Below are 25941 nucleotides of genomic sequence, written 5' to 3'. Positions count from 1 at the left end.
AAGGGCTGCGCGTGTGCTGTTTCACCAAGACAACGCACCCGCACATCGAGCTAACGTTACGCAACAGTTTCTTCGTGATAACAATTTTGAAGTGATTCCTCATGCTCCCTACTCACCTGACCTGGCTCCTAGTGACTTTTGACTTTTTCCAACAACGAAAGACACTCTCCGTGGCCGCACATTCACCAGCCGTGCTGCTATTGCCTCAGCGATTTTCCAGTGCTCAAAACAGACTCGTAAAGAAGCTTTCGCAGCTGCCATGGAATCATGGCGTCAGCGTTGTGAAAAATGTGTACGTCTGCAGGGCGATTACGTCGAGAAGTAACGCCAGTTTCATCGATTTCGGGTGAGTAGTTAATTAGAAAAAAAAGTCGGAGGCCTTAGAACTTGAATGCACCTCGTAAATATCTAAATGTCTGCGATGAGCCCAAATTTTTCGTACCTTATCTTCGTGGTCCTCACGCGAAATGTATGTTGGTGGCAGCAGAATCGGTCTGCAGTCGTCTTCAAATGCCGGTTCTTTAAATTTTCTCAATAGTGTTCCTCGAAAGAAACGTCCCCTTCCCTCCAGGGATTCCCATTTGAGTTCCCGAAGCATATCCGTCATACTTGTGCGAACCCAACGGTAACAAATCTATTAGCAAGCCTCTGAATTGCTTCGATGTCTTCCTTTAATCCTACCTTGTGCGGATCCCAAACACTCCAGCAATCCTAAGGAATAGGTCGCACTAGTGTCCATGTGTGGTCTCTTTTTACAGATCAATCACACTTTCCTAAACTTCTCCCAATAATCCGAAGTCGGCCTTTCTTCTTCCATTCTAAAATCCTCACGTGCTGGTTCCATGTCATATGGTTTTGCAACATTACACCCAGAGATTTAAACCACATGACTTTATCAAGCAGGACACTATTAATGCTGTGTCGGAAAACTACGGATTTGTTTCTCCTACTCTGTAACACCCCACCCGTCACTTAGCTGGTTTTGGCGTGTGTTCACCCTAACTAATTGACTAACAGATCAACAGAGAGTGCAAAACTGCCGCAATATCGGATAACGCAAAAAAGTAATATGGCCCTGTGACTCCTGATTGAACTGCGGTGGCAGTGTTGACATTAATTGGTTCAGAATTGATCCCTTTTTAATTAAAAAGGGGTGCACGTTGATGTTATATTCAGCTATTGAACACCAGATGAAAATGTGAACATAAAATTAATTAAGAAGGTGACTTGGGATTTCAACTACTTGATTGAAAACAGATGCAGTCGATTAGCACAGATTTATTTTAACTCACGACCTTCAATCATCACATTACATGACTCTCCTAACAGGCAGTGGTAATAAACTGCGTTTGCGTGGAGTAAAGCGCGATAAATCAAAAGTAATTTCTATCGACTGACCCAGGTGTAATGCAAAGTGCGAGAAGAATTCTACAATCCACGGCCCATGAAACCCTCGTGGAAACTTTGCCCACGTGATCCAACAAATTAATCAGTGGCCGGAGTGGGCGCAATATCACCGAATACAGTGTGGCGGAGCGATCGACCTCGTGGTGCTGCAAGGCTGCGCTCGTCTATTCACTCCTAGCTATCTTGCTCAGTACATAGCTGAACCAAAACTTTCTATCTCCAAGCTCAATCGTTCCATTTGCAAAGTCCTAAACTGCAGAGATGCTCACTCTTTCTCAGGCAAGCTGAGTAAAGAACGCCACGTCTGCACTCTAGGCAAGCTGGGAACAGAAGACCTCTACCGAGACTTCTGCCAGTCCGCTCTTTGCCTCAGTTTCCCCTCCAGCAAAATCACTTACGCCAATTGCAGTACAAGTCGCGTTAATTATGCATCCCTTCCCAGTGCCAACCAATGCCTGCTCTGGTAAGTGAACAAATTCCCACAAAATTTCTCTTCTTCTATTTAGCTCCCCCCAGGCCACCCATCAAGGTTAGTGTCTGCACGAACACCAAGTTTTCCGGAATTCTGACTCCCAGGAGAGTACTTCAAATTCCTTGGTCCTACGTTCCCATCGGAGGCCAGCGTATTTCATTCTGTCGCTCTTCACTTGATTTACTTCATACTCTGCGGACCATGAATTCAGCGTGAAGTTGCTATAGTCAAGAACATGCATAGTTTGACCTCTGTTCACCGCTCCACCATAGCTTTGCATGGCTTTCTCTCATGTTTCACAGGAAACGGGGCGATGGACATTTATCAACAGGTGTACAAGTTCTCCGTCTGTTTCCCGGTACACCAGCATGGAGTCGGGGTCAACCACCCCCTCACTGTCACTCATCTTAAGGTGGCTGGAGGCTGCGCACCGTTACCGCTTTCTCAAGAGTTTGAGCCGCCCTAAGCTGCCTATTGTCGCTTCCTTTCACCGCTCCCCCGCTGGCCACGGTGGTCAACTCGATTCCATGGGGTAAACTAGCCTCCAGTAAATCGACGCGTTTCCACAAAGTTTTCATGTCGTGTGAATTACTTTAAAACCATCACCCGACATTAATTATTCTGATACGTCCATACTATACCCTCTACAAGATGCATTGTGCCTTGTCAGTCATTTTTGTTCAGCCCTACTGTTCGCTCAACGTGAGTTAGGTGATCTTTAATGACTTCATGTAAGGGGCACAGTTCTTGCCATCTTACAACTCATGTGCGTTAACTTACATTTCTCTACATTTAGAGCGAGCTGCCATTCGTTACACCAACTGTAAATTCTTGTCTGCGTCATCTTCTACACTACTACAGTCACTCAACTTCGACTCCTTCCTGTACACTGCAGCATCGTCAGCAGACAACCACAGATCCCTGCCCACCCTGTCCGACAGATCATTCGTGTATAAAGAAATTAGTAGCGGTCCAATCCCACGTCCATGAGGCATGCCCGGTTCGGCAGAGAGGAAGAGTGCACAGCAATGTGTGTGTGTGTGTGTGTGTGTGTGTGTGTGTGTGTGTGTGTGGTGTGGATAAGGCTTCTTTCTTAATTTGGTTGTGTGCAGTTTGTTAAGGATTTCACTTTACATAAAACGTAGTGCTATGCCCTCACAGCTGTAAACTGCTATAAACGTTAGCCCCCTGGACCAGATGGGATGCTTTGCATTTATTTATTCATTGGCCCTGACTCCAATCACGTCAAGCCTTGTTGCACTTTGCAATGACACTAACTTTGTTCTTCGCGTAAAATTCCACCATTTATTGTCATTGTGTTTGTTTACCCTTCTCCTCTGTTCAGAGTTACAGTTGTAGGACTCGATTTAGCAAGTTTGTGACTATTTTTTGCCGCTGACATCTCTAAGTCGTCTTCAGGTTTTTGATTTATGATGTCTGGAGATCATCGTCGGTGCTTATGAACCTGATCCATAGGGTTTTCGGTCGAAAAAGTCAAACATCCTTTAATTCGGTCTGTTTCTGCGCTTTCGTTTATCATGACCATGATCTCTTCCTCTAGTAAATTGTTCTAGCATCACAAGTAAACTGAATGTTTTGTGCATCTACTCTAAATTAAATGGAACGATGACAATTTCTGTACTCTTCTATACACAGAAAGTTAACTAAAATTGATATTCATGAGATGACCACCTCTGTTTATGTCCAACTTCTTCTTTTATCACATAGACATCATACACACACACACACGTGTCCCTTCACTCAAACGTATGACGGATGCCTGATGTCGGAATCGAAATTAACATGACCATGTTAAACAATGAATGCAAGAATAAAATTAAAATCTATTCTGAAGTTAATTTTGAGTGAAGAATACTGTTATCTGTTGGGGCTGCAGAGTCCACGGGGCACATTACCACACAATAAATGGGCATTGATTCATTGGGATATATTTCGTAACTCAATCCTAATCGACAATGCCAAACTGTAAAAATGAGTGCAAATCGTCCTATTTTATTTACTTCCTCGGCTAGAAGCGTGAGTTTAGCGATAATTATATACTGTTTTGATAAGGTTTTACATGCGAGAAATGTTTCTGCTTTGACCGTATCAGATCAAAAATTTTCTATTGACTAGAGTCACAATGATTTCCACTGCAATATCACAGTTTAAGAAATTAATTTATTTCATTTAAAAAATTCCTGTTGCCAGTACTTAAATCATAACTTTTAATAATTCAATAAGAACTGCAATATTTGTGACATCCTCATCAGAATCCACATCTCATACAGAGTGGTTTGTTATTGGTATTCTTTAAGGACCCATGATGACGTGTGTTCCTAAGTTTCTTACCTGCTGCTGCTACTGAATGTTATGTGATCTCTTACTTACTCCTCTGCTCTACAGCCCTTGAAGGGCCTTGGCCTGTATCACAATATCCTGCCATTCTATCCGGTCCATGGCTTTCTCTCCATCCTCTGACACACTACTTTTTCCTGTCTTCTTCAGTTCCGTCCATCGATTTGCTGCGGTCGTTATCAAAATATCTGTCCAGCTTATTCCTTCGCACCAAGTGATTTTTATAGTGGAAGGATGTTAATCTTCCGCCCTATGTGATCTCTGGTCCTCTCTTATTGTAGCCAATCATGCTCTTCAGCTATAGGTCACAGCCTTCGACATCCATTTTGAACAAAAAACGTCCAAAGTTAAGAATAACAAAAGCTTGACCCTGAACATAGTAGATACACATATTAGATGCAAATAAAAAATTCAAATGACTTAAGGGAAAATGCAGTTCAGGATTTGAGTGTTAATTTGGTGAAAACACAACATTGTGGTAGTGGACCCTATTTTTTTTTCTTTATCGTGATTTCATTCCCCTGCCCCTTATGCGCAGGGGGGGTCATCAGCGGCACAATCCGCCTCTCTTCAGCCGAGTGACATGACAGCTAATACGAGAAGAAAACTATACATATAAAGGCGATAAAAAGGGGTACATAAAAACAGAGTAAGGGGAGATAATGGAGGAAAAAATACACTGACATGGAGACGTTCATGGGGGGACAATTAAAAAAGTCGACATAAAGTTAAAAAACACAATTGGCGATTCGTAAAGGGCACTGAAGTCACATGCACTGGTTAAGAGTATTAAAAACACTCCAGAACAAGACACTTTAAAACCACTTGAAGAAATGAAGCACACACGATGAAGAATAAAACTGCCAGGAAGGACCGGCTGAGGGAGAGGATGGAGAAGGAGGGGAGAGCAAGGTGCAGCAGGGGAGGGGGGGGGCATTAAAAGAGTAGGGGCGTCAGCAGGATCACCAAGAGTCAGGAGACAGATGGGGCAGGAGATGGAAGACAAGGCAGGAGGGAGTGCAGAAACACAGCGGAGCACAGGAGAGGAAGGAGGTGTAGAAGGGGAAAAGCCACCCAGGAGAAGGGTGGGGGAGGAGAGGGAGCCCTGAGGAGGAGACAGGAGGAAGATGGGGTTAGAGTTGGTAGGAAGGGTAGATCTCAGAGCAAAGCTCATCATCTGGGAGTGTTAGATAGTGGAAGTTGCATTGGGAAAGGAGGTGGAAGGTGTGGAGATGGAGAGAGGGTGGGACACAATAGTAAAGATGTGGCAATGGGCTGGGGGTGGAGAGGAAGGGAGACACCACGAGGTGAGAGGGATCGAGGCAGCGGACAGTATACAGGGTGCGGATGTGTTCAAAGAAAAGGAGAAGATGGAGGAAGGGGCTGAGGTCGTAGAGGATGTTCATGGGGGACGGGAGGTGGATGCGGAAGGTGAGGTGGAGTGAAAGGCATTTGAGGATTTGGAGGGCCTTACAGAACCTGGAAGCGGCGGAAATCCAAGCAACGCTGGCATAACAAAGGATGGGGCAGATCAAGGATTTGTAGGTGTGAAGAATGGTGGGAGGATGCAGACCCATGTCCAGCTGGACAGGAGTTTCAGGAGGCGGAGTCTGTTGTGAGCTTTGTGTTGGATGGTAAGGAGATGGTGAGGCCAAGGTATTTGAGGGTAGCAGTGACGTGGATAGGACGGCCATAAATGGTGAGGTAGAAATCATGGAGACGGAGGGAGTGGTGGTGCGGCTTATGATGACTGCCTGGGTCTTGGAGGGGTTGATACGGACGAACCATGGTTGCACCAAGTGGTGAACTGGTCAAGGTGGGTTTGGTGAGTACGTTGGGACCGTTGTAGTGGACCTCACACGCCAGGCTAGATTTATTAGTTTGGTTGCGTGCATTTTATTGAAGAGTTCACTTCACACAAAACTTCGTGCTATGTCCTCACAGCTCTAAACTGCTCTAATTTGGTTTCAAAACTAAGATGTCTGGGTTGTACAGGGTGCATCAGAAAGAATCATCCGATTAAAAAAAAATTATAACTACTATGTTATTATTTTAGATATGTGCGAAACAATGTAGTGTTGGAAAGAGCAAACTCTCGAGTTTTACACGGTTCCCGCTAGGTAGGAGCCGTGTGCGCCCACTTCAGTTCAAGTAAAAATGTTGCCGGTACAACAGAAAGAGTCTTGTGGTCTACATTTTGCACAGTGTTGGTCAGTAATAACTGTTCAGCGTGACTTTCGCACTACGTATGGTGTGCATCTTCCTACAGCACAGAGCATTAGACGATGGCATGAACAATTCCGAGAAACAGGTTGTTTGCGTAAAGGCAAATCGCCGGAGCGTGCGCGAGTGTCCGACACAGACGTCGAACGCAGAGTTTCACGAGGAGTTTCCAGAAATCCATTTGCCGCGCACCTCGAGCGCTCAACATGCCACCGATGTCCGTCTGGCGTGTGTTGCGTCGACATTTACACATGAAATCACACAAAAGTCAGCTACTGCAAGCTCTTCGTAAAGGTGACAAACAACAACGCGTAGAATGCTATAATTTCGTTCTTGGCAAGATGGCTGATGACAGTTTTCTTCTACGCTAAGTGTTTAGTGACGAGACAACGTTCCATTTATACGGAAAGGTGGACCGTCATAATGTGAGAATATGGGGTACGGAACAACCACGTGAAGTTGTACAACATGAGAGGGACTATCCAAAATTTAATGTGTTTTGTGCAGTTTCGCGAAAAATGTGTATGGCCCATTTTTCTTTGCCGTGAACACTGTTAAAGAAACACATATGTCGATATGCTTTTGAGAACTTTCTTTTCCCATAGTTGTTTACTGATTCGAACGACTTCATTTACAAACAGGATGTGGCATCGACACACTGGCATCTGAAAGTGCGGTAATTTTTAAATCAAAGGATCACTAAACCATGGATCGGTCGCACTGGACCAAATAAAAAATGTCGTGTGACTAGGGCCTCCCGTCGGGTAGACCGTTCGCCGGGTGCAAGTCTTTCGATTTGACGCCACTTCGGCGACTTGCGCGTCGAACTGGACCAAATGATTCACCCTTACATTACTGGCCTCCGATGTCACCGAAGCTTATTGTATGAAATCATTTCTTTTGGTAATTTATAAAAGACTCTGTTTATGTGACTCCGTTGCCAACAACAATGAATAAACTGGGACATGGCATAATACCAACTGTGGAAGCTGTAAATCAATTCAATACATGCTCACTGCAGTGCGGGAACAATTTGAACACCACATTGGTATATGCAGTGCATAAGAATGGGATATTGAACAACTATGAAAAGGTATGAAAAAAAGACTTTTTGGGTTTCCCGTTCATCAAAAAACAAAATTCATTGTATACGTTTTTTAGTTCCAGAAATATAGGCATGCCAAATCGATGATTCGTTTTGAAACACCCTGTATTTTACACTCAACAAGCGCAGCACGTCGACTTGCCACTGTCCCAGTATGTGTCCGCACCACGCTAAAAGATTATTTACACTATATTTTAATCGTTGTTTCATTGTTCTTCGACCCATACGCCTTGCTGAGTGTCCAGCAGCTAGTGTACATCTCGAACTTAAAGCAGTTTGCTACCCGCTATTAACGTTTACAAAATGTCTTTGCGTCTTCTCTCTCGTGAATCTTCCCCGTTAAATGTTTCTCTCCACAGTTCAATCTTCTACTCCATTTTCGTGCTTTTCTTCTGTATCTTCACGGTCTTTGTTTATTTGACACAAACCGCAGCTCAAACACAGCCATTGCTCAACAGCACCTCGACAACTTTGAATGTTCAACTGTGCCTATCTAGTCCGACTTCAAGTTTTATTGTACATTAGTTTCTCCGCTGACTGTTGTTCAGTTAATGAGAACCTGCTCCAGATGCTTAATTAAAATTTATTAAGTCCACTCAACTGGTTTCGGCCTTGATATTAGGCCGTTATCAAATGTTTCTGAAACTGCCAAATGTTAATACACTTGCAAATGAAATTCTCAAACACCTCAGAATATAGCTTTTCTAAGCTAAAGCATGTTAACAGTTCTACTGTATCGGATTGTACAGGTTTTATAATTACGACACGCCCATTATTCTCATGATGTCATTGGACGCGAAACATTTTCACAGCAACTTCTACTATTTTTATCATTTGACATTGCTTCTCTACAGCTTAACGTAAGTTGCATATTCTTTCTGCACTTGTAGAGATGGTATTTGATTCCTGTTTGTATAGCGGTCTTCTTTGGTGATTGTAAACCATAGCATTATGGTTTTGGGTCGTAAAAGTAAAATATCTTTTAATTCATCTATTTTCGTCCGTTCGTTTGACACCATCGGAAACAGAGGTCTTTTTGATCAATGTGCAATAACAGACGGCGGCTTGTGGCACGATTTCCTTAACTTCCCGTTGCTGCGAAAATTTTTCGCAGACAATTTTACAAAATTCGTTTTACTACGCGAGAAAGTTGTCACTTACGTGACTTAACAAATATATGATACGTAATATATTACAATGTTGTCGTGATAGATCACTACGTCCATAGTCAGTGGACTGTAAATTACAACGACCGACATCAGTAGAGGGAAATTTGGTCCAGAGATAATCCTACAGCAAAAGCCACAGCATTCAAAACGGATTAAAATTGTTTAAAAATTTTTATACCCATAGATTCGGACAAAAGACCTGCTATGTGGTTAAAATTTCTCTTATCCGCACAGACCTCCAGCCATCGTACTGTGTTCGCCTTTGAGGATCGTTTGACTTTTCTCTGCTTCATATCCGGATACTTTTATATAGTAGGCAGCATTACGTCTTTGAACAAGATCCTGAACGTGGGCTTTCCACCACATTTTACTATCTATCTGAACACCTAGAAATTTGAACTACACAGTTTCACTAATCATATGCCAATTCTGTGAAATTAAAACGTCGGTTTTCGTTGATTTTGTATTAGAAACTGTAAAAACTTATTATTAGCCGGATATTTTTGCTCTGTCTCATCTCTGCAAGCAATCGCTTATCGACAAAAAGCAACAGTGCTTCCGCTGCATGTCGAACTACTACAGTGCTTGACAACAGCTACGGAGCAGAGACTTTGTCGGACAAGAATAATTACAGGCAGTGATGGACGACATGAAACGCAGTACATTCGTAATAGAGATGGAGTTATGTATTTATAACGAAAAATGGTGCAGATTTCACGACCTGAGAAAACAGATAAGAGATATAAATAACGTTCATGTTCGGAATCCCAACATAAAGGTCGGTATCGGACTCTCAGTAAGGAATATGCACTCCTCTGGCACTAATACACACTTTGCACCTGTTATTCGTGCTGGCTACCAAACTGTTGAGGAATCCTTTGGAGAGATTGTTCTTCTCCTCTCTCAAGGCGGTTTTCAGTTCTTGCACTGTTCGGGGAGGGGTTCTTCTTTGAGAAACACATCTGTCAGGAAAATTCCAGGCATGGATTAAAGGGTGTAAGTCTGGGGAGTAGAAAGACCATTCCACACGTACTGTACCCTAACTTTCCAGTGTGTCTGACACCTCAGTGGTCCTGCTAGGGCGAGCATTATCGTCCATAAGCAAAGATTCAGGACCTACCGCACCACTGAACAGACGGACACGATCCAGAATAATCTCCCCGCAATGTCGCAGGGCCGTAAACGCAGTTCGTGCAAAGATATGCAGTGGTGTTCGGCCATTATGCTTAATGCCTGCCCACACCATAACGCCTAGGCCATACTGGTGAAGTTCGTGAACATTCTATGGCGTGTAGCGTGTCCAGTCACTTGCCACAGTGAAGTGACATTCGTCGAAGAACTTAATTCTGGACCACAGTTGCTGATTCCCACCCAACACGCTCCCTACACAAATGAAGTCTTACTCGACGATGGCATGTTGGGGATGCTTTTAACAGGCTTCTGAGCATACAAACCAGCCTCATTTAATCGCCGCCAAATGGTTTTGTCAGAGACACGTAGTGGTCGCAAGGTAAGCACCGATCTGTCTAGCAGTGAGATGTCTGTTCCTTTTCCCCGTTAAGTCTACGCTAGGCATATTTTTTGGTAGTAAGATTGTGTTGATCACAAAATATTGCTCCAGAAGTTGGACCATTATAGAATACGGGGAGTAGGACACAATTGGTTCACCTCTTAATTTAGCAACAGACAGCACAAGATCATTATTCACAATGTTGGCGATGGCTGTGATGTGGGGTCTGAGTGGGGTACAGTCACGTGGGGGGTGCCCTAGGGATCAGTGTTGGGGCTACTCCTGTTATATAAATTATATGCCCTCTGGTATTACAGGTAATTCTAAAATATTTCTGTTTGTTGATAACACTAGCTTGGTAGTAAAAGATGTTGTGTGCAACGTTGGCTTCGTTTTCAAATAGTGCAGTTCATGACCTAAGTTCATGGCTTGTAGAAAATAAACTAACGCTAAATTACAGTAACACTGAGTTTTTACAGTTTCTAACACACAATTCAACAAAGCCTGACGTTTCAATTTCACAGAATGGGCATATGATTTGTGAAACTGAACAGTGCAAATTTTTAGGTGCTCGTGGAAAGCCTACGTTCAGGAACTTGTTCAAAGACTTAATGCTGTCATTTTTACTATTTGAAAGATGTTCGAAGTGAGTGATCGTTCGACACGAAAATTAGTAGACTTTGCTTATTTTCATTCGCTTATGTCGTATAGTACTATATTTTGGGGTGACTCTTCCCATTCTCAAAGGATATTTTTGGCTCAGATACGGGCAGTTCGGGCAATAAGTGATATAAGTTCTCGAGCCTCTTGTCGACTACTATTCACTAGTTTGGGTACTCTGACACTGGCCTCTCAATATATATATTTTCTTTATTGTAGTTTCCTATGAACAATATCACCTTATTACCAATAATAAGCAGCTTTCACTCAGTTAACACTCGACAGAAATCAGACTTGCATTTCGACCGGACTTCCTTAATTCTTGTGCAGAAAGGTGTGCAGTATATTGCTGCATCCATTTTCGATAAACTACCACAAGAATTCAAAATTCTTAGTAGTTATCCTCGCGCTTTCAAATCGAAACTGAAGTATTTCTTCATGGGTCACTCCTTCTGTTCTGTCGAGGAGTTCCTTGAAAAATTAAGCTGATTCCTATGTTTTATTGTTCATTGCGTTTACTTAAACTTATGGCTAGTCTTTCTTTGGGTTCATAAACATTTTATTTTATCTATTATAACTTTTATGTTGCAGTTTCATGTGCTGACACGTTCCATGACCTTGGAGATTTCTCCTCAATTTGGTCCTACGGAAAAAATAAAATAAAATAAACACCGATTACCACAATAGTGACACTTTGACCAGCTTCGATCCGTCGAACTGTTTGTCCACGATCGTAAGCACTCAGAGAGACGTCTAGAGACATGTTTGCGTACCACACTAATCAGTTCCACAATACCTTCTTTGAATAATGTACTGCATGAAATGATGAATGCACACAGAGCGTTGGTGCACAGGTTTCACTGCAGTTAACATGTCCCGCCCTCTGCGTTTCCCTTTACTATCTTTGGTCGGGAGTTCCGTAGCAATTATCAGTTGTTCCGTAGCAGTTGGTAGTTGTTCCTTAGCGAATGTCTGTTCCTCCTTACCAATTTTCAAACAGTGTAGGTTCGTAATTTTTGTGTATGTATCCTGATGTTCATAGTTGTTCTTTCCAGGCGTACTTGTTTGTCCAGATTTTCTTGGTTATCTCCCTCAGGTAATTAATTCTTCTTCTTCTCCGTTTTTCTAATGTCTTGGCATTTAGTCTGCAGTTTTGATTGAGCCCCTTTGATGTTTCCCATTCGCTGTGTTTTCTGGTAGAATATCTGTAAGTTGGTTGGTTCATCTATTTTATTTAGCTGCTAGATTTGGACTCTAGCGGTTTCTACGCCATATGACACGAAGGCATTTTTGTTGGGAAAAGGCTGACAATCTGCCGCGATCACTTTAATTTTTGTTGCATTCCCGATGGGTTGTTAACGTTCTTTATTAGTTTTGACCACCAAGTTACGATGGTGTTTTAGAAGACAGTTGTAAAACAACAGAGACTGGCCATTACGTCGTAGCGCACTGATTCAAACGAAAGCTGGAGATAGCCAGGAAACTTCGCTTTGCATCTCGTGTCTCTTAGTGGGGCAGCTGTAATTAAGGCTAAAAGTTTCCAGTCATGATTTAAATAATGAAAAACTGCACTATTACTTGTTTCCTTCATGCTCAGCACAACTCGTTTCAGAATTTATTCTCAATTTCTAGCGTATTTGTTTACGTAAAGATATGCACTTGAGAATCAGTTGTACTATGCATGAAATGAATAAGTAACTGATGCAGTTTCTCATTATTTAAATCGTAAATGACACAGTTCCAGGCTTTCTGAAAACATCGATTATGATGAGCGAGGCATGTCATCGACAGTTCCTGTCTCTCTGTATCTCGTCCATCTCCTAACAACAGCGTTTTGGTTCACTCCGAGACGTCTGGACACTTCTCTTATTGAGAGTCCTTCCTGGCACAAAGTAACAATGCAGACGCGATTGAACCGCAGCATTGACCGTCTAGGCATGGTTGAACTATAGACAAAACGAGCCGTGTACCTCGTTCCTGGTGGACTGACTGGAACTGATCGGCTGTCGGACCCCCTCCGTCTAATAGGTGCAGCTCATGCATGGTTGTTTACATCTTTTGGCGGGTTCAGTGACGTTTCTGAACAGTCAAAGGGACTGTGTCTGTGATACAATATCCACAGTCAACGTCTCTCTTCAGGAGTTCTTGGAAACAGGGTGATGCAAAAAAATGAATGTATGCATAGGGTGATTCCATGATATTACAAACTTTCTATAATGATGGAGATGGATAAATGTATCATTTTGAGTTGAAGGTCCCTCGAACGAGTCGCAATTTATAAGCGAAAACTGATGCCTCCACTCAGATCCGAATTCATTAATGACGTTTAACAAGATCTCACGGTACGTGGAGTCGCCCGTTTTCTGAAAGTCTACAAAGAAAGCGACGTAAATATCTGATTTTCTTTTACGTTTTCGTCGCATGTCTCACAGGCGGGGCTCAAGACGCAGCGGCAACGCCGCCAGTGCGCCTGCGCCGAGGCGAGCCGAGCAGCGGCGAGTGTGCCCGATCCTTGCCGAGCGCAGCGCAGGCCGCGGCCATTAATTACCTGCGCGAGATGCCCGACGCGATAGCAGCCGGTGCAGAGGTGGCTTCCTGGCGCGAGCCCCCTCACTCCCACGGCTGCTGCTCCTCGCACGTAGCGCCAAATATTTACCACTTCACCCACTTTAAAGACGGCACGTTTAATACTTCTGAGCTGCAATCGTGTTTTATTGTCCGTACAGTGGATACATTTCGGAACAATTCCATTATCAACAGTCATCGTGTGGAAAGGAAAAACACACGTGAAGAATGGTTTGCAGATAGCCTCGACATACAGGGTGACAGTTACTGAACTATATGAAAAAACGTAAATTAGTTACAAACTACGGCGTGCACACTCTTTATTGAACATGTAAACGTCACTACAGATATTCGGGTTTAGGTTATGACATGTTCGATATGCTTGCCATCATTGGCAATGATATGGCGCAGACGAATAGCGAAATCCTGCACGGCCCGCTGAAGTTTCGGAACATAGACGCTGTCTATGGCATCCTGAACGACTGTTTTTAGTTCAGCAATGGTTTTGGGGTTATTGCTCTACACTTTGTCTTTCGTCCAGTCCAACAAAAAGGAGTCGTATATGTTGAGAACAGGAGTATGTGGCGGCCAACCGAGGCCTATGCCAGTGGAAGTACTCCTCCAGGACATTAAACATTCTCCTGTTTTAAAGGAGTTGAGCTCCGTCTTGCATGAACCACACCTTGCGGGAATCAGGGTCACTTTGGATAATGGGAACTGTAACGGAACATATTAAAGGCTTTACTTTACCGAAGTATGCGATACCCTCCAAATTCAACCAGTTTAACGAGTATTTATGATTATAGAAAAGGTATTGTGTATGTTAACAATGATTGCATAACATGTCTCCATAAACAGTCAACCCATTAAATTATACTGAATAACTGACCCACACAAAAGTTAATATCACTTGATCACTGATACAGCAAATGTCATCATGTAAAAACACTAAGTTCATCTTAAATAATTAATATGAAGTACGAAAAATAGTGGCCAACTTAGGTATTTTGGATCTCCTTAAATAAAAATCACCCAGTGAAACCTATTTGTTCACTAGGAGCGTTTTCACTCAGTATTCACGTAAGCAATCCTATTTTAGACGAAAACCAATGTAATTCTTAATAATTCATGTTATTTACTTATTTATACAAATTAGAGAAGTCAATTGACAAATTTCTAAAAAACGGCCTTTTTGTAACAAAGAATTAATCTGTCAAGTCAACAAATCTGTCTGTCATTTTAATAACATGTTAAATTATGTCACTCGATGCAAATTACTAACTTTTCTGCACAAATTATGATAACAGATGTACATGTGACTTATAAACTATATCTCTTTTTAGTAGTTCTTTGACAATGTTATAAATACAAGCAGCAAGAAGGGTCGAGAGGCAGTCGGAATGTCACTTTGGTAAAGTGTGTTTGTGTGTTATTGTTTGAGGTGGATAAACAATGCAAAGAACATGTAAAGGAAGTACTACTTTGTGTTGTGTCATGGTCTTTGGTGGACAGTGGAATTAAGATGGCCACCAGAGTAATAAATATTTGAAGTTTACATATTTGTTGGTTTCGCTCGTTCTTTATCATCAAAAGCACATCAAAAACACGGGACCTCATGTTTTTAACCCTAGACAACCAGATTTAGAGCCAGTATCAGCATCGAGACACAGCAGCGATCCAGCAAGTAGCAGCGATTATCAAAACACAATGCATTTTAATGGCGCCAACCTAACATCAAGTGCTAACAAGCTCCGTAAATTGGAGTGAAATAGTGCGATTATAGGAATTAGCAATATCTACGACTAGGCGACCATTACAGGACGAAATCATCTTCTAGAACCTTCACATACTGTTCGGTAGTCACCATGCCATCAATGAATATCGATCGCACCGATTATTCCGTGACCGGGCATTGCGCACTACACAGTCACCCGTGAAGAGGCTTCTCGATAATGGTATGCGGACTCTAAGTCCCCGAAAAGCGCCAGTTTTGCTTATTTACAAACCCATCGAAATGAAAGTGGGTTTTGAAGCTAAACCAAACAATATTCACATCAAAGTCCTGTTCTTCAGTTGTGTGGACAGAAATGTTGGTGAAACACAACCACTGTTCCATGACCCTAGGACTTAATGGTTGACGGGCCGTCCGCGGTGGCCGAGCGGTTCTAGGCGCTACAGTCTGGAACCGCGCGACCGCTACGGTCGCAGGTTCGAATCCTGCCTCGGGCATGGATGTGTGTGATGTCCTTAGGTTAATTAGGTTTAAGTAGTTCTAAGTTCTAGGGGACTGATGACCTCAGCAGTTAAATCCCATAGTGCTCAGAGCCTTAATGTCTGATGGGTTTCAATTTTATATGGTAAGAGACGCAGGTCTTCAACAGCAATTAGTCGCATTGTCTCCCGGTTGATTACCATCTGCTTTGCAGCTCGTCTGATCGATTTCCTGGAGTTTTTTTTCAAAAAAGGAAAAAAAAACGCCTGAAAACATCGAGAAGACACACACATGATATTGCCAACACTGTCATCACATGCTGCTCTCTCAAACTTGCGAATGAATTTCTTGACTGTTAGCACACTTGGATTGGTTGTCTTCAGCTTGAAACGGTCGCAAACTTCCTTTGAGCCGCAGTTGGGACCTTCAAAGGTGGTGGTTCACACCACACCGGGGTACCTCTAATACCCAGTAGCACGTCCTCTTGTATTGATGTATCCATATATTCGTCGTGCCATACTGTCCACAAGTTTATCAAGACACTGTTGATCCATATTATCCCACTCCTCAACGGCGATACGGCGTAGACCCCTCAGAGTGGTTGGTGAGTCACGTCGTCCATAAACAGCCCTTTTCAATCTATCCCAGGCATGTTCGATAGTGCTCATGTCTGGAGAACATGCTGGCCACTCTTGTCGAGTGATGTCGTTATCCTGAAGGAAGTCATTCGCAAGATGTGCAACATGGGGGAGCGAATTGTCGTCCATGAAGACGAATGCCTCGCCAATATGCTGCCGATATCGTTGCACTGTCGGTCGGAGGATGGCATTCACATCTTGTACAACCGTTACGGCGCCTTCCATGACCACCAGCGGCGTACGTCGGCCCCACGTAATGCCACCCCAAATTAGAAGGTAACCTCCACCTTGCTGCACTTGCTGGACAGTGTGTCTAAGACGTTCATCCTGACCGGGTTGCCTCCATACGCGTCTCCGACGCATATGCGACACTTATCGGTGAAGAGAACTTAATGCCAATCCTGAGTAGTCCATTCGGCATGTTGTTGGGCTCATCTGTACCGTGCAGTATGATGTCGTGCTTGTAAAGATGAACCTCGCCATAGACGTCGGGAGTGTAGTTGCGCATCATGCAGCCTATCGAGCACAGTTTCAGTCGTGACACGACGTCCTGTGGCTGCACGAAAAGCATTATTCAACATGGTGGCGTTGATGTCAGGGTTCCTCCGGGCCGTAATCCTTAGGTACCGGTCATCAGTTTCAGTAGTAGCCGTTGGGAGGCCTGAGCGAGGCATGTCATCGACAGTTCCTGTCTCTCTGTATCTCGTCCATCTCCTAACAACAGCGTTTTGGTTCACTCCGAGACGTCTGGACACTTCTCTTATTGAGAGCCCTTCCTGGCACAAAGTAACAATGCAGACGCGATCGAACCGCAGCATTGACCGTCTAGGCATGGTTGAACTATAGACAAAACGAGCCGTGTACCTCGTTCCTGGTGGAATGACTGGAACTGATCGGCTGTCGGACCCCCTCCGTCTAATAGGTGCTGCTCATGCATGGTTGTTTACATCTTTTGGCGGGTTCAGGGACGTTTCTGAACAGTCAAAGGGACTGTGTCTGTGATACAATACCCACAGTCAACGTCTCTCTTCAGGAGTTCTTGGAAACAGGGTGATGCAAAAAAATGAATGTATGCATAGGGTGATTCCATGATATTACATACTTTCTATAATGATGGAGATGGATAAATGTATCATTTTGAGTTGAAGGTCCCTCGAACGAGTCGCAATTTATAAGCGAAAACTGATGCCTCTGACGTAATACATGTATTGGTACTGTAGTTGCTAAAATTTTGGGGCCGGAAACTTCCAGAGGTGGTAGTATGGACCAAAAAAAAAAAAAAAAATTGGAAATCATGGGCTCTTAAACAGATACCTTAACAGCTATGAGCACTTGTTCGGTAGAGAAGCTGGGTTTCTTAGTACGAAAGAAGAACAAGTGCTCATAGCTTCTCAGGTAAGCATTTTAGAGCCCACGTTTACTGGACATTTTTTCCTTGTTTTGGTCCCTACTACCACCTCTGAAAGTTGACTACCCTACAGTCTTAGCAACAAAAGTATTCCACTGTCAGACGTAACATCACGGTTTTCGCTGTAACTGTCGACTCGTTCGCTTCCGGTACGGGAATCCTTACCTCAAACTGATACATTTATCCGTCTCCATCCAACTAGAAAGTTTGCAACACCATCACGGAATCACATCATATATTTACAGGCACTGGTGCTTATAACTTTGACTTTCTGCAATCGCTGGATGACGTTTCCGAACATGGGTTCCTATCCCACCCCTGCAAGTCCCACAAGTTTCTAACGAGAATTTCCGAACACCCTCTGTATTAAAGAAGTATGTACTCTATGTCCATCCGAAAGATTACTGGAGTATCGTATAACAATTCGAAAGAAATCTGTGAAGAACTTTTCGAGATATTTATAAAAACCTTTCCATTTCTTAAGTAGATATACTGGGTGATCAAAAAGTCAGTATAAATGTGAAATGTGAATAAATCACGGAATAATGTAGATAGAGAGGTACAAATTGACACACATGCTTGGAATGACATGGGGTTTTATTAGAACCAAAAAAATACAAAAGTTCAAAAAATGTCCAACACATGGCGCTTCATCTGACCAGAACAGCAATAATTAGCATAACAAAGTAAGACAAAGCAAAGATGATGTTTTTTACAGGAAATGCTCAATATGTCCACTATCATTCCTCAACAATAGCTGTAGTCGAGGAACAATGTTGTGAACATCACTGTAAAGCATGTCCGAAGTTATGGTGAGGCATTGGGTCGGATGTTGTCTTTCAGCATCCCTAGAGATGTCGGTCGATCACAATACACTTGCGATTTCAGGTAACCCTAAAGCCAATAATCGCACGGACTGAGGTCTGGGGACCTGGGAGGCCAAGCATGACGAAAGTGGCGGCTGAGCACACGATCATCACCAAACGACACGCGCAAGAGATCTTTCACGCGTCTAGTAATATGATTCATAATCAAAACGTCTTCGGTCCCGGGTTCGATACCCGCCACTGCCTAAATTTTGATAAATAATCAGCATTGGCGGCCGAAGGCTTCCGGCATAAGAAGTCAGCCTCATTCTGCCAACGGCCTTATCAAAGAGGTCGGAGGAGCGGATAGAGGTTCAGGGCACTCTCTTGTCCTAGGGGTGGGAAATTGCCCCTGAAGGCGGAAGAATCAGCAATGATCAACGACATGAGGATGCAGAAAGCAATGGAAACCACTGCATTAAAGACACGTAACGTGTATCCACAGGACAAGTGGCCTGTATTTGAAGAAGTGTCATGATGATCTCTCCATTGGCAAAAGATTCCGGAATAGTCCCCCATTCGGATCTCCGGGAGGGGACTGCCAACGGGGAGGTTACCATGAGAAAAAGATTGAATAATCAACGAAAGGATAACGTTCTACGAGTCGGGGCGTGGAATGTCAGAAGCTTGAACGTGGTAGGGAAACTAGAAAATCTGAAAAGGGAAATGCAAAGGCTCAATCTAGATATAGTAGTGGTCAGTGAAGCGAAGTGGAAGGAAGACAAGGATTTCTGGTCAGATGAGTATCGGGTAATATCAACAGCAGCAGAAAATGGTATAACAGGTGTAGGATCCGTTATGAATAGGAAGGTAGGGCAGAGGGTGTGTTACTGTGAACAGTTCAGTGACCGGGTTGTTCTAATCAGCATCGACAGCAGACCAACACCGACAACGATAATTCAGGTATACATGCCGATGTCACAAGCTGAAGATGAACAGATAGAGAAAGTGTATGAGGATATTGAAAGGGTAATGCAGTATGTAAAGGGGGACGAAAATCTAATAGTCATGGGCGACTGGAATGCAGTTGTAGGGGAAGGAGTAGAAGAAAAGGTTACAGGAGAATATGGGCTTGGGTCAAGGAATGAAAGAGGAGAAAGACTAACTGAGTTCTGTAACAAGTTTCAGCTAGTAATAGCGAATACCCTGTTCAAGAATCACAAGAGGAGGAGGTATACTTGGAAAAGGCCGGGAGATACGGGAAAATTTCAATTAGATTACATCATGGTCAGACAGAGATTGCGAAATCAGATACTGGATTGTAAGGCGTACCCAGGAGCATATATAGACTCAGATCACAATATAGTAGTGATGAAGAGTAGGCTGAAGTTCAAGACATTAGTCAGAAAGAATTAATTCGCAAAGAAGTGGGATACGGAAGTGCTGAGGAATGACGAGATACGTTTGAAGTTCTCTAACGCTATAGATACAGCAATAAGGAATAGCGCAGTAGGCAGTACAGTTGAAGAGGAATGGACATCTCTAAAAAGGGCCAGCACAGAAGTTGGGAAGGAAAACATAGGTACAAAGAAGGTAGCTGCGAAGAAAGCATGGGTAACAGAAGAAATACTTCAGTTGATTGATGAAAGGAGGAAGTACAAACATGTTCCGGGAAAATCAGGAATACAGAAATACAAGTCGCTGAGGAATGAAATAAATAGGAAGTGCAGGGAAGCTAAGACGAAATGGCTGCAGGAAATATGTGAAGACATCGAAAAAGATATGACTGTCGGAAGGACAGACTCAGCATACAGGAAAGTCAAAACAACCTTTGGTGACATTAGAAGCAACGGTGGTAACATTAAGAGTGCAACGGGAATTCCACTGTTAAATGCAGAGGAGAGAGCAGATAGGTGGAAAGAATACATTGAAAGCCTCTATGAGGGTGAAGATTTGTCTGATGTGATAGAAGAAGAAACAGGAGTCGATTTAGAAGAGATAGGGGCTCCAGTATTAGAATCGGAATTTAAAAGAACTTTGGAGGATTTACGGTCAAATAAGGCAGAAAGGATAGATAACATTCCATCAGAATTTCTAAAATCATTGGGGGAAGTGGCAACAAAACGACTATTCACGTTGGTGTGTAGAATATATGAGTCTGGCGATATACCATCTGACTTTCGGAAAAGCATCATCCACACAATTCCGAAGACGGCAAGAGCTGACAAGTGCGAGAATTATCGCACAATCAGCTTAACAGCTCATGCATCGAAGCTGCTTACAAGAATAATATACAGAAGAATGGAAAAGAAAATTGAGAATGCGCTAGGTGACGATCAGTTTGGCTTTAGGAAAAATAAAGGGACGAGAGAGGCAATTCTGACGTTACGGCTAATAATGGAAGCAAGGCTAAAGAAAAATCAAGACACTTTCATAGGATTTGTCGACCTGGAAAAAGCGTTCGACAATATAAAATGATGCAAGCAGTTCGAGATTCTGAAAAAAGTAGGGGCAAGCTATAGGGAGAGACGGGTCATATACAATATGTACAACAACCAAGAGGGAATAATAAGAGTGGACGATCAAGAGCGAAGTGCTCGTATTAAGAAGGGTGTAAGACAAGGCTGTAGCCTTTCGCCCCTACTCTTCAATCTGTACATCGAGGAAGCAATGATGGAAATAAAAGAAAGGCTCAGGAGTAGAATTAAAATACAAGGTGAAAGGATATGAATGATACGATTCGCTGATGACATTGCTATCCTGAGTGAAAGTGAAGAAGAATTAAATGATCTGCTGAACGGAATGAACTGTCTAATGAGTACACAGTATGGTTTGAGAGTAAATCGGAGAAAGACGAAGGTAATGAGAAGTAGTAGAAATGAGAACAGTGAGAAACTTAACATCTGGATTCATGGTCACAAAGTCAATGAAGTTAAGGAATTCTGCTACCTAGGCAGTAAAATAACCAATGACGGACGGAGCAAGGAGGACATCAAAAGCAGACTCGCTATGGCAAAAAAGGCATTTCTGGCCAAGAGAAGTCTACTAATATCAAATACCGGCCTTAATTTGAGGAAGAAATTTCTGAGGATGTACGTCTGGAGTATAGCATTGAATGGTAGTGAGACATGGACTGTGGGAAAACCGGAACAGAAGAGAATCGAAGCATTTGAGATGTGGTGCTATAGACGAATGTTGAAAATTAGGTGGACTGATAAGGTAAGGAATGAGGAGGTTCTACGCAGAATCGGAGAGGAAAGGAATATGTGGAAAACACTGATAAGGAGAAGGGACAGGATGATAGGACATCTGCTAAGACATGAGGGAATGACTTCCATGGTACTAGAGGGAGCTGTAGAGGGCAAAAACTTTAGAGGAAGACAGAGGTTGGAATACGTCAAGCAAATAATTGAGGACGTAGATTGCAAGTGCTACTCTGAGATGAAGAGGTTAGCACAGGAAAGGAATTCGTGGCGGGCCGCATCAAATCAGTCAGTAGACTGATGACAAAAAAAAAGCAATATGGGGTGGAGCGCCATCCTGCATAATCATCGTACGTTCCAGCAGGTGTTTATCAGCCAGGCTGGGGATGGTGCGATTCTGTAATATATCGGCGTACTTCTCACCCGTCACCAGAATCACGCATTTCCTCGAAGAAAAAAGGCCCGATAACGGTAGATGTGGTAAATCCAACCCATACCGTGACTTTCTCGTCGTGCAATGGAGTTTCCACGGCAGTTCTAGGATTTTCGGTCGCCCAATTTCTGCAGTTGTGGGCGTTGACAGACCCTCGGAGCGTGAAATGAGCTTCGTCGGTCCACAACACGTTACTCAGCCAATCGTCATCTTCTGCCATCTTTTGAAAAGCATCGAAGGGTACGCCTCAGTGCCAACCAAACAATAGTGTATGGAATGCCGGTGCGACGTGCGACTGCACGAGCGCTGACTTCCCCGTGCATAGACGAACCCGCTACAGTCTCCATTTCTTCCTGAACTGTCTCAGCAGCGTTACGCCTTGTGCTCGGTCGGCCACTACGGGGTCTATCGTCTAAACAACAACCCGTGGCTTCGAACTTCGAAATCATTCTTGCCACAGCTGCATTTGTCAACGGACCCTTACCCGTTCGAATCCCCTTCCTATGGCGATAGGATCGTAACGCTGAACTAGCACATTCCCCATTCTGATAATACAGCTTCACTAAAAGCGCCTTTTCAGGTAATGTCAACATGCTGCAACTGCTGGCGCATCTGATTCTCTCTCTCTTTTTTTTTTTTTTTATTTATTGTTATTTTCATACCTGTACAATCAGGTAGGCTGTCAGCGGCATGCTACGGCGCTCTTCAGCCATAGGGTTGACAAATATATAACACAGAATGGAGATCCAGAATAAACATTGTGACGGGAAAAAAATAGTGGATACAGAAATACAAAAAACACGGAGCCGTTCACACTCGACGATAACGACACTGAAAACATGTTGACACGGCGCACATAACACTGATGAATCCGACGGCACAAGTGAACGTATGAGCGTGACGGCGGACACTAAAAACACAAGACGATGGCACACACACGCGAAACTGATGGCGATGATCTCTGGTGCGCGAATGTCCACAGAGCGTGTACGAGTCCGGGGACCTGCCAAGAGGGAAGAAGGGGGAGTGGGAGGTAGAGGGGTGAGCAAGGATGCCAATGGCGGAGGTGACGGAAGTAGGAGATGGAGGAAGGGCTGGAGGGGAAGCCCGAGGGAGGAGTGGGGAGAAAGGGAGGAGGGAGGGAAGGGGCAGAGAAGGGAGGAAGGGTGCCCAAAGGAACAAACGCAGGATGAGGGAGGGAGGATCAAAGTTGGTAGGAGGCGTAGATGGAGGGGAGGAGGGCATCATCTGGGAGGGAAGCTGGCGGAAGCCACCATGGGAGAGGGTAAGGTGGGTGGAGAGATGGAGAGCATGTGTGACATGGGAATACAGGCGCGGCAGTGGGCGGGGGTGGGAGAGGATGGGGGAGACAAACGGGTGAGGAGGATCGAGTTTACAGGAGGTGTAGAGGATCCGTATCCTTTCAAGGAAAAGGAGGAGGTGGGGGAATGGAATGAGGTCGTACAGGATCCACGTGGGAGAGGGGACATGGATGCGATAGACTAGGCGGAGAGCATGGTGTTCAAGGATCTGAAGGGATTTGTAAAAGGTAGGGGGGGTGGAGATCCAGGCAGGATGGGCGTAACAGAGGATAGGGCGGATGAGGGGTTTATAGGTGTGGAGTATGGTGGAGGGGTCCAGACCCCACGTACGGCCAGAAAGGAGCTTGAGGAGACGAAGTCGGGAGTGTGCCTTGGCTTGGATTGTCCGGAGATGGGGGGTCCAGGAGAGGCGACGGTCGAGGGTGACGCCAAGGTACTTAAGGGTGGGGGTGAGGGCGATAGGACGACCATAGATGGTGATGTAGAAATCGAGGAGACGGAAGGAAGGAGTGGTTTTGCCTACAACGATCACCTGGGATTTGGAGGATTGACCTTAAGCAACCACTGGTTGCACCAAGTGGTGAACCGGTCGATATGGGATTGCAGAAGGTGTTGGGAGCGCTACAGGGTGGGGCCAAGGGCAAGGAAGGCAGTGTCATCGGCGTACTGGAGAAGGTGGATGGGGGGTGAAGGCCGTGGCATGGCCGCCGTATACAAGAGGTACAGAAGAGGGAACAGGACGGAACCCTGGGGCATACCGGTGGAGGGGAAAAAGGTGTAGGAATCCGTGTTGTGGATGGTGACATAGGAAGGACGGTGGGAAAGAAAGGAGCCGATCAGACGAACGTAGGTGATAGGAAGGGCGAATGTTTGGAGCTTGAAGAGCAGACCGGAATGCCACACACAGTCATAGGTTCGTTCAAGGTCAAGGGAGAGGAAGATAGCGGAACGATGGGAATTAAGCTGTTTGGAGAGGAGATGAGGTAAAGGAGAAGGTCATCAGAAGAGAAGGACGGCTGAAATCCACACTGGGTAATGGGAAGGAGGCGGTGCGGGCGGAGATGTTGGTGGATATGTCGGGTGAGGATGGATTCCAGGACCTTGCTGAAGATCGAGGTACGGCTGATGGGATGGTAGGAGGAGACAGCGGACGGTGGTTTACCGGGTTTGAGGAACATCAGGATACGGGAGGTTTTCCACAGGTCGGGGTAGTAGCCGGTGGACAGGACGACATTGTAGAGCCTGGCCAGGGTGGAGAGGAAGGAGGGAGGAGCTTCGCGGAGGTGGCGATAGATGACACAATCATGGCCAGGAGCGGTGTTGCGTTTCGTGCGGAGTGTAGCGATGAGATCCTCTGTAGTGGTAGGTTCATTGAGTTGTGTGTGTGCAATGTTGTCCAAGTACTAGAAACCAGGTGCGAGGGGAGGGACAGAGGTGTCAGTTCGATCACGGACATCTGGGAAGAGGGAGTAATCGAACTGGGGATCGTCAGGGATGGTAAAGACATCAGAGAGGTAGGAGGCAGGGAAGGGTTCGTTGTCATGAAGGAGAGGAGAGTAAGGAGGGGGTTTAGATCCGGTAAGGCGGCGGAACACTGACCAGTACTTGGACGAGTTGATAGGAAGGGTAGCGTTTAAATGTCTGTCGCCAGTCCCGGCGCTTCTTAGCCGTGAGCAGTTGCTGGTGGCGTCGTAGTGTGTCCGAGTCACGCCCGCGGAGGAAGGCACGGTAGAGACGGCGGGATTCACGGAGGAGGAGGACGGCCTGTGGGGGTAACGTAGGGATTGTCGGAGCAGTGAAGGAGGTATGGCGAGGTATGAATGGTGTGGTGGGGCTGGAGAAAGGTTTCATTAAGCAGGAAGGCATCCACGTGGTGGGTGGCGAGGGTGTGCATGAAGAGTTTCTTGTTGGCGGGAAGGGAACAGATGGAGTTGAACAGGATACGGTGCTGTCGTGCCATGACAGGGAATTAGACGAGGGTGTCGAGACGGGAGAAGGTGAAATGGGCCTGGTTGTGGGAGTAGGTGGCATACATTTTTAGGTGGAGGATGGAACAGGCGGTGAAGGAGATCTGTTGGAGGGTGTGAGGGCGCTGGAAATGGTGGACGTTTTGCAGAACAATAGTGAGGAACCTGATGATGTCCTCAGCAGTGGGGAGGGACGAAGGGAATTGCCAGGAGGGGTGGGGGCATCCAGAGGGCGGACAGGGATGGTGAGTTCAGGAGTGGTCAGAGGGGGTCGGGCTTTACATTTTTGGGAGTATGTGGGATGGGGGAGATTGCAGGTATTACAGGAGGGAGGGGACTGAAGGTTAGGGCACTGCCAGAGGAAGTGCACTAGCTTACAATGGGGGCAGGTGGGGGCCTCGCAGCACTCAGCTGTTGTGTGTGCATTGTAGCGCAGACACCTCTGGCGGCGAAGGGATTGAGGAGGGGAATGGGAGGGGTCGA

General features: G+C 44.7%; 1 protein-coding gene across 1 annotated transcript in view; it reads left to right on the top strand.

The window, feature by feature from the left end:
- LOC126176076 (uncharacterized) overlaps positions 1–25941 on the top strand; it is a 93514-nt gene that overhangs the window by 4921 nt on the left and 62652 nt on the right. The window contains exon 2 of the mRNA XM_049923211.1: positions 13337–13542. Within this exon, the coding sequence (XP_049779168.1) occupies positions 13337–13542 (206 nt within the window). The remainder of the gene's footprint in view (positions 1–13336; positions 13543–25941) is intronic.

This window comes from Schistocerca cancellata, chromosome 3 (assembly GCF_023864275.1).
Source record: "Schistocerca cancellata isolate TAMUIC-IGC-003103 chromosome 3, iqSchCanc2.1, whole genome shotgun sequence".
NCBI classification, from domain to species: Eukaryota; Metazoa; Arthropoda; class Insecta; order Orthoptera; family Acrididae; genus Schistocerca; species Schistocerca cancellata.
The sequence above is the reverse complement of the archived record's forward strand: the minus strand, read 5'-3'. Positions and strand labels throughout refer to the sequence as shown.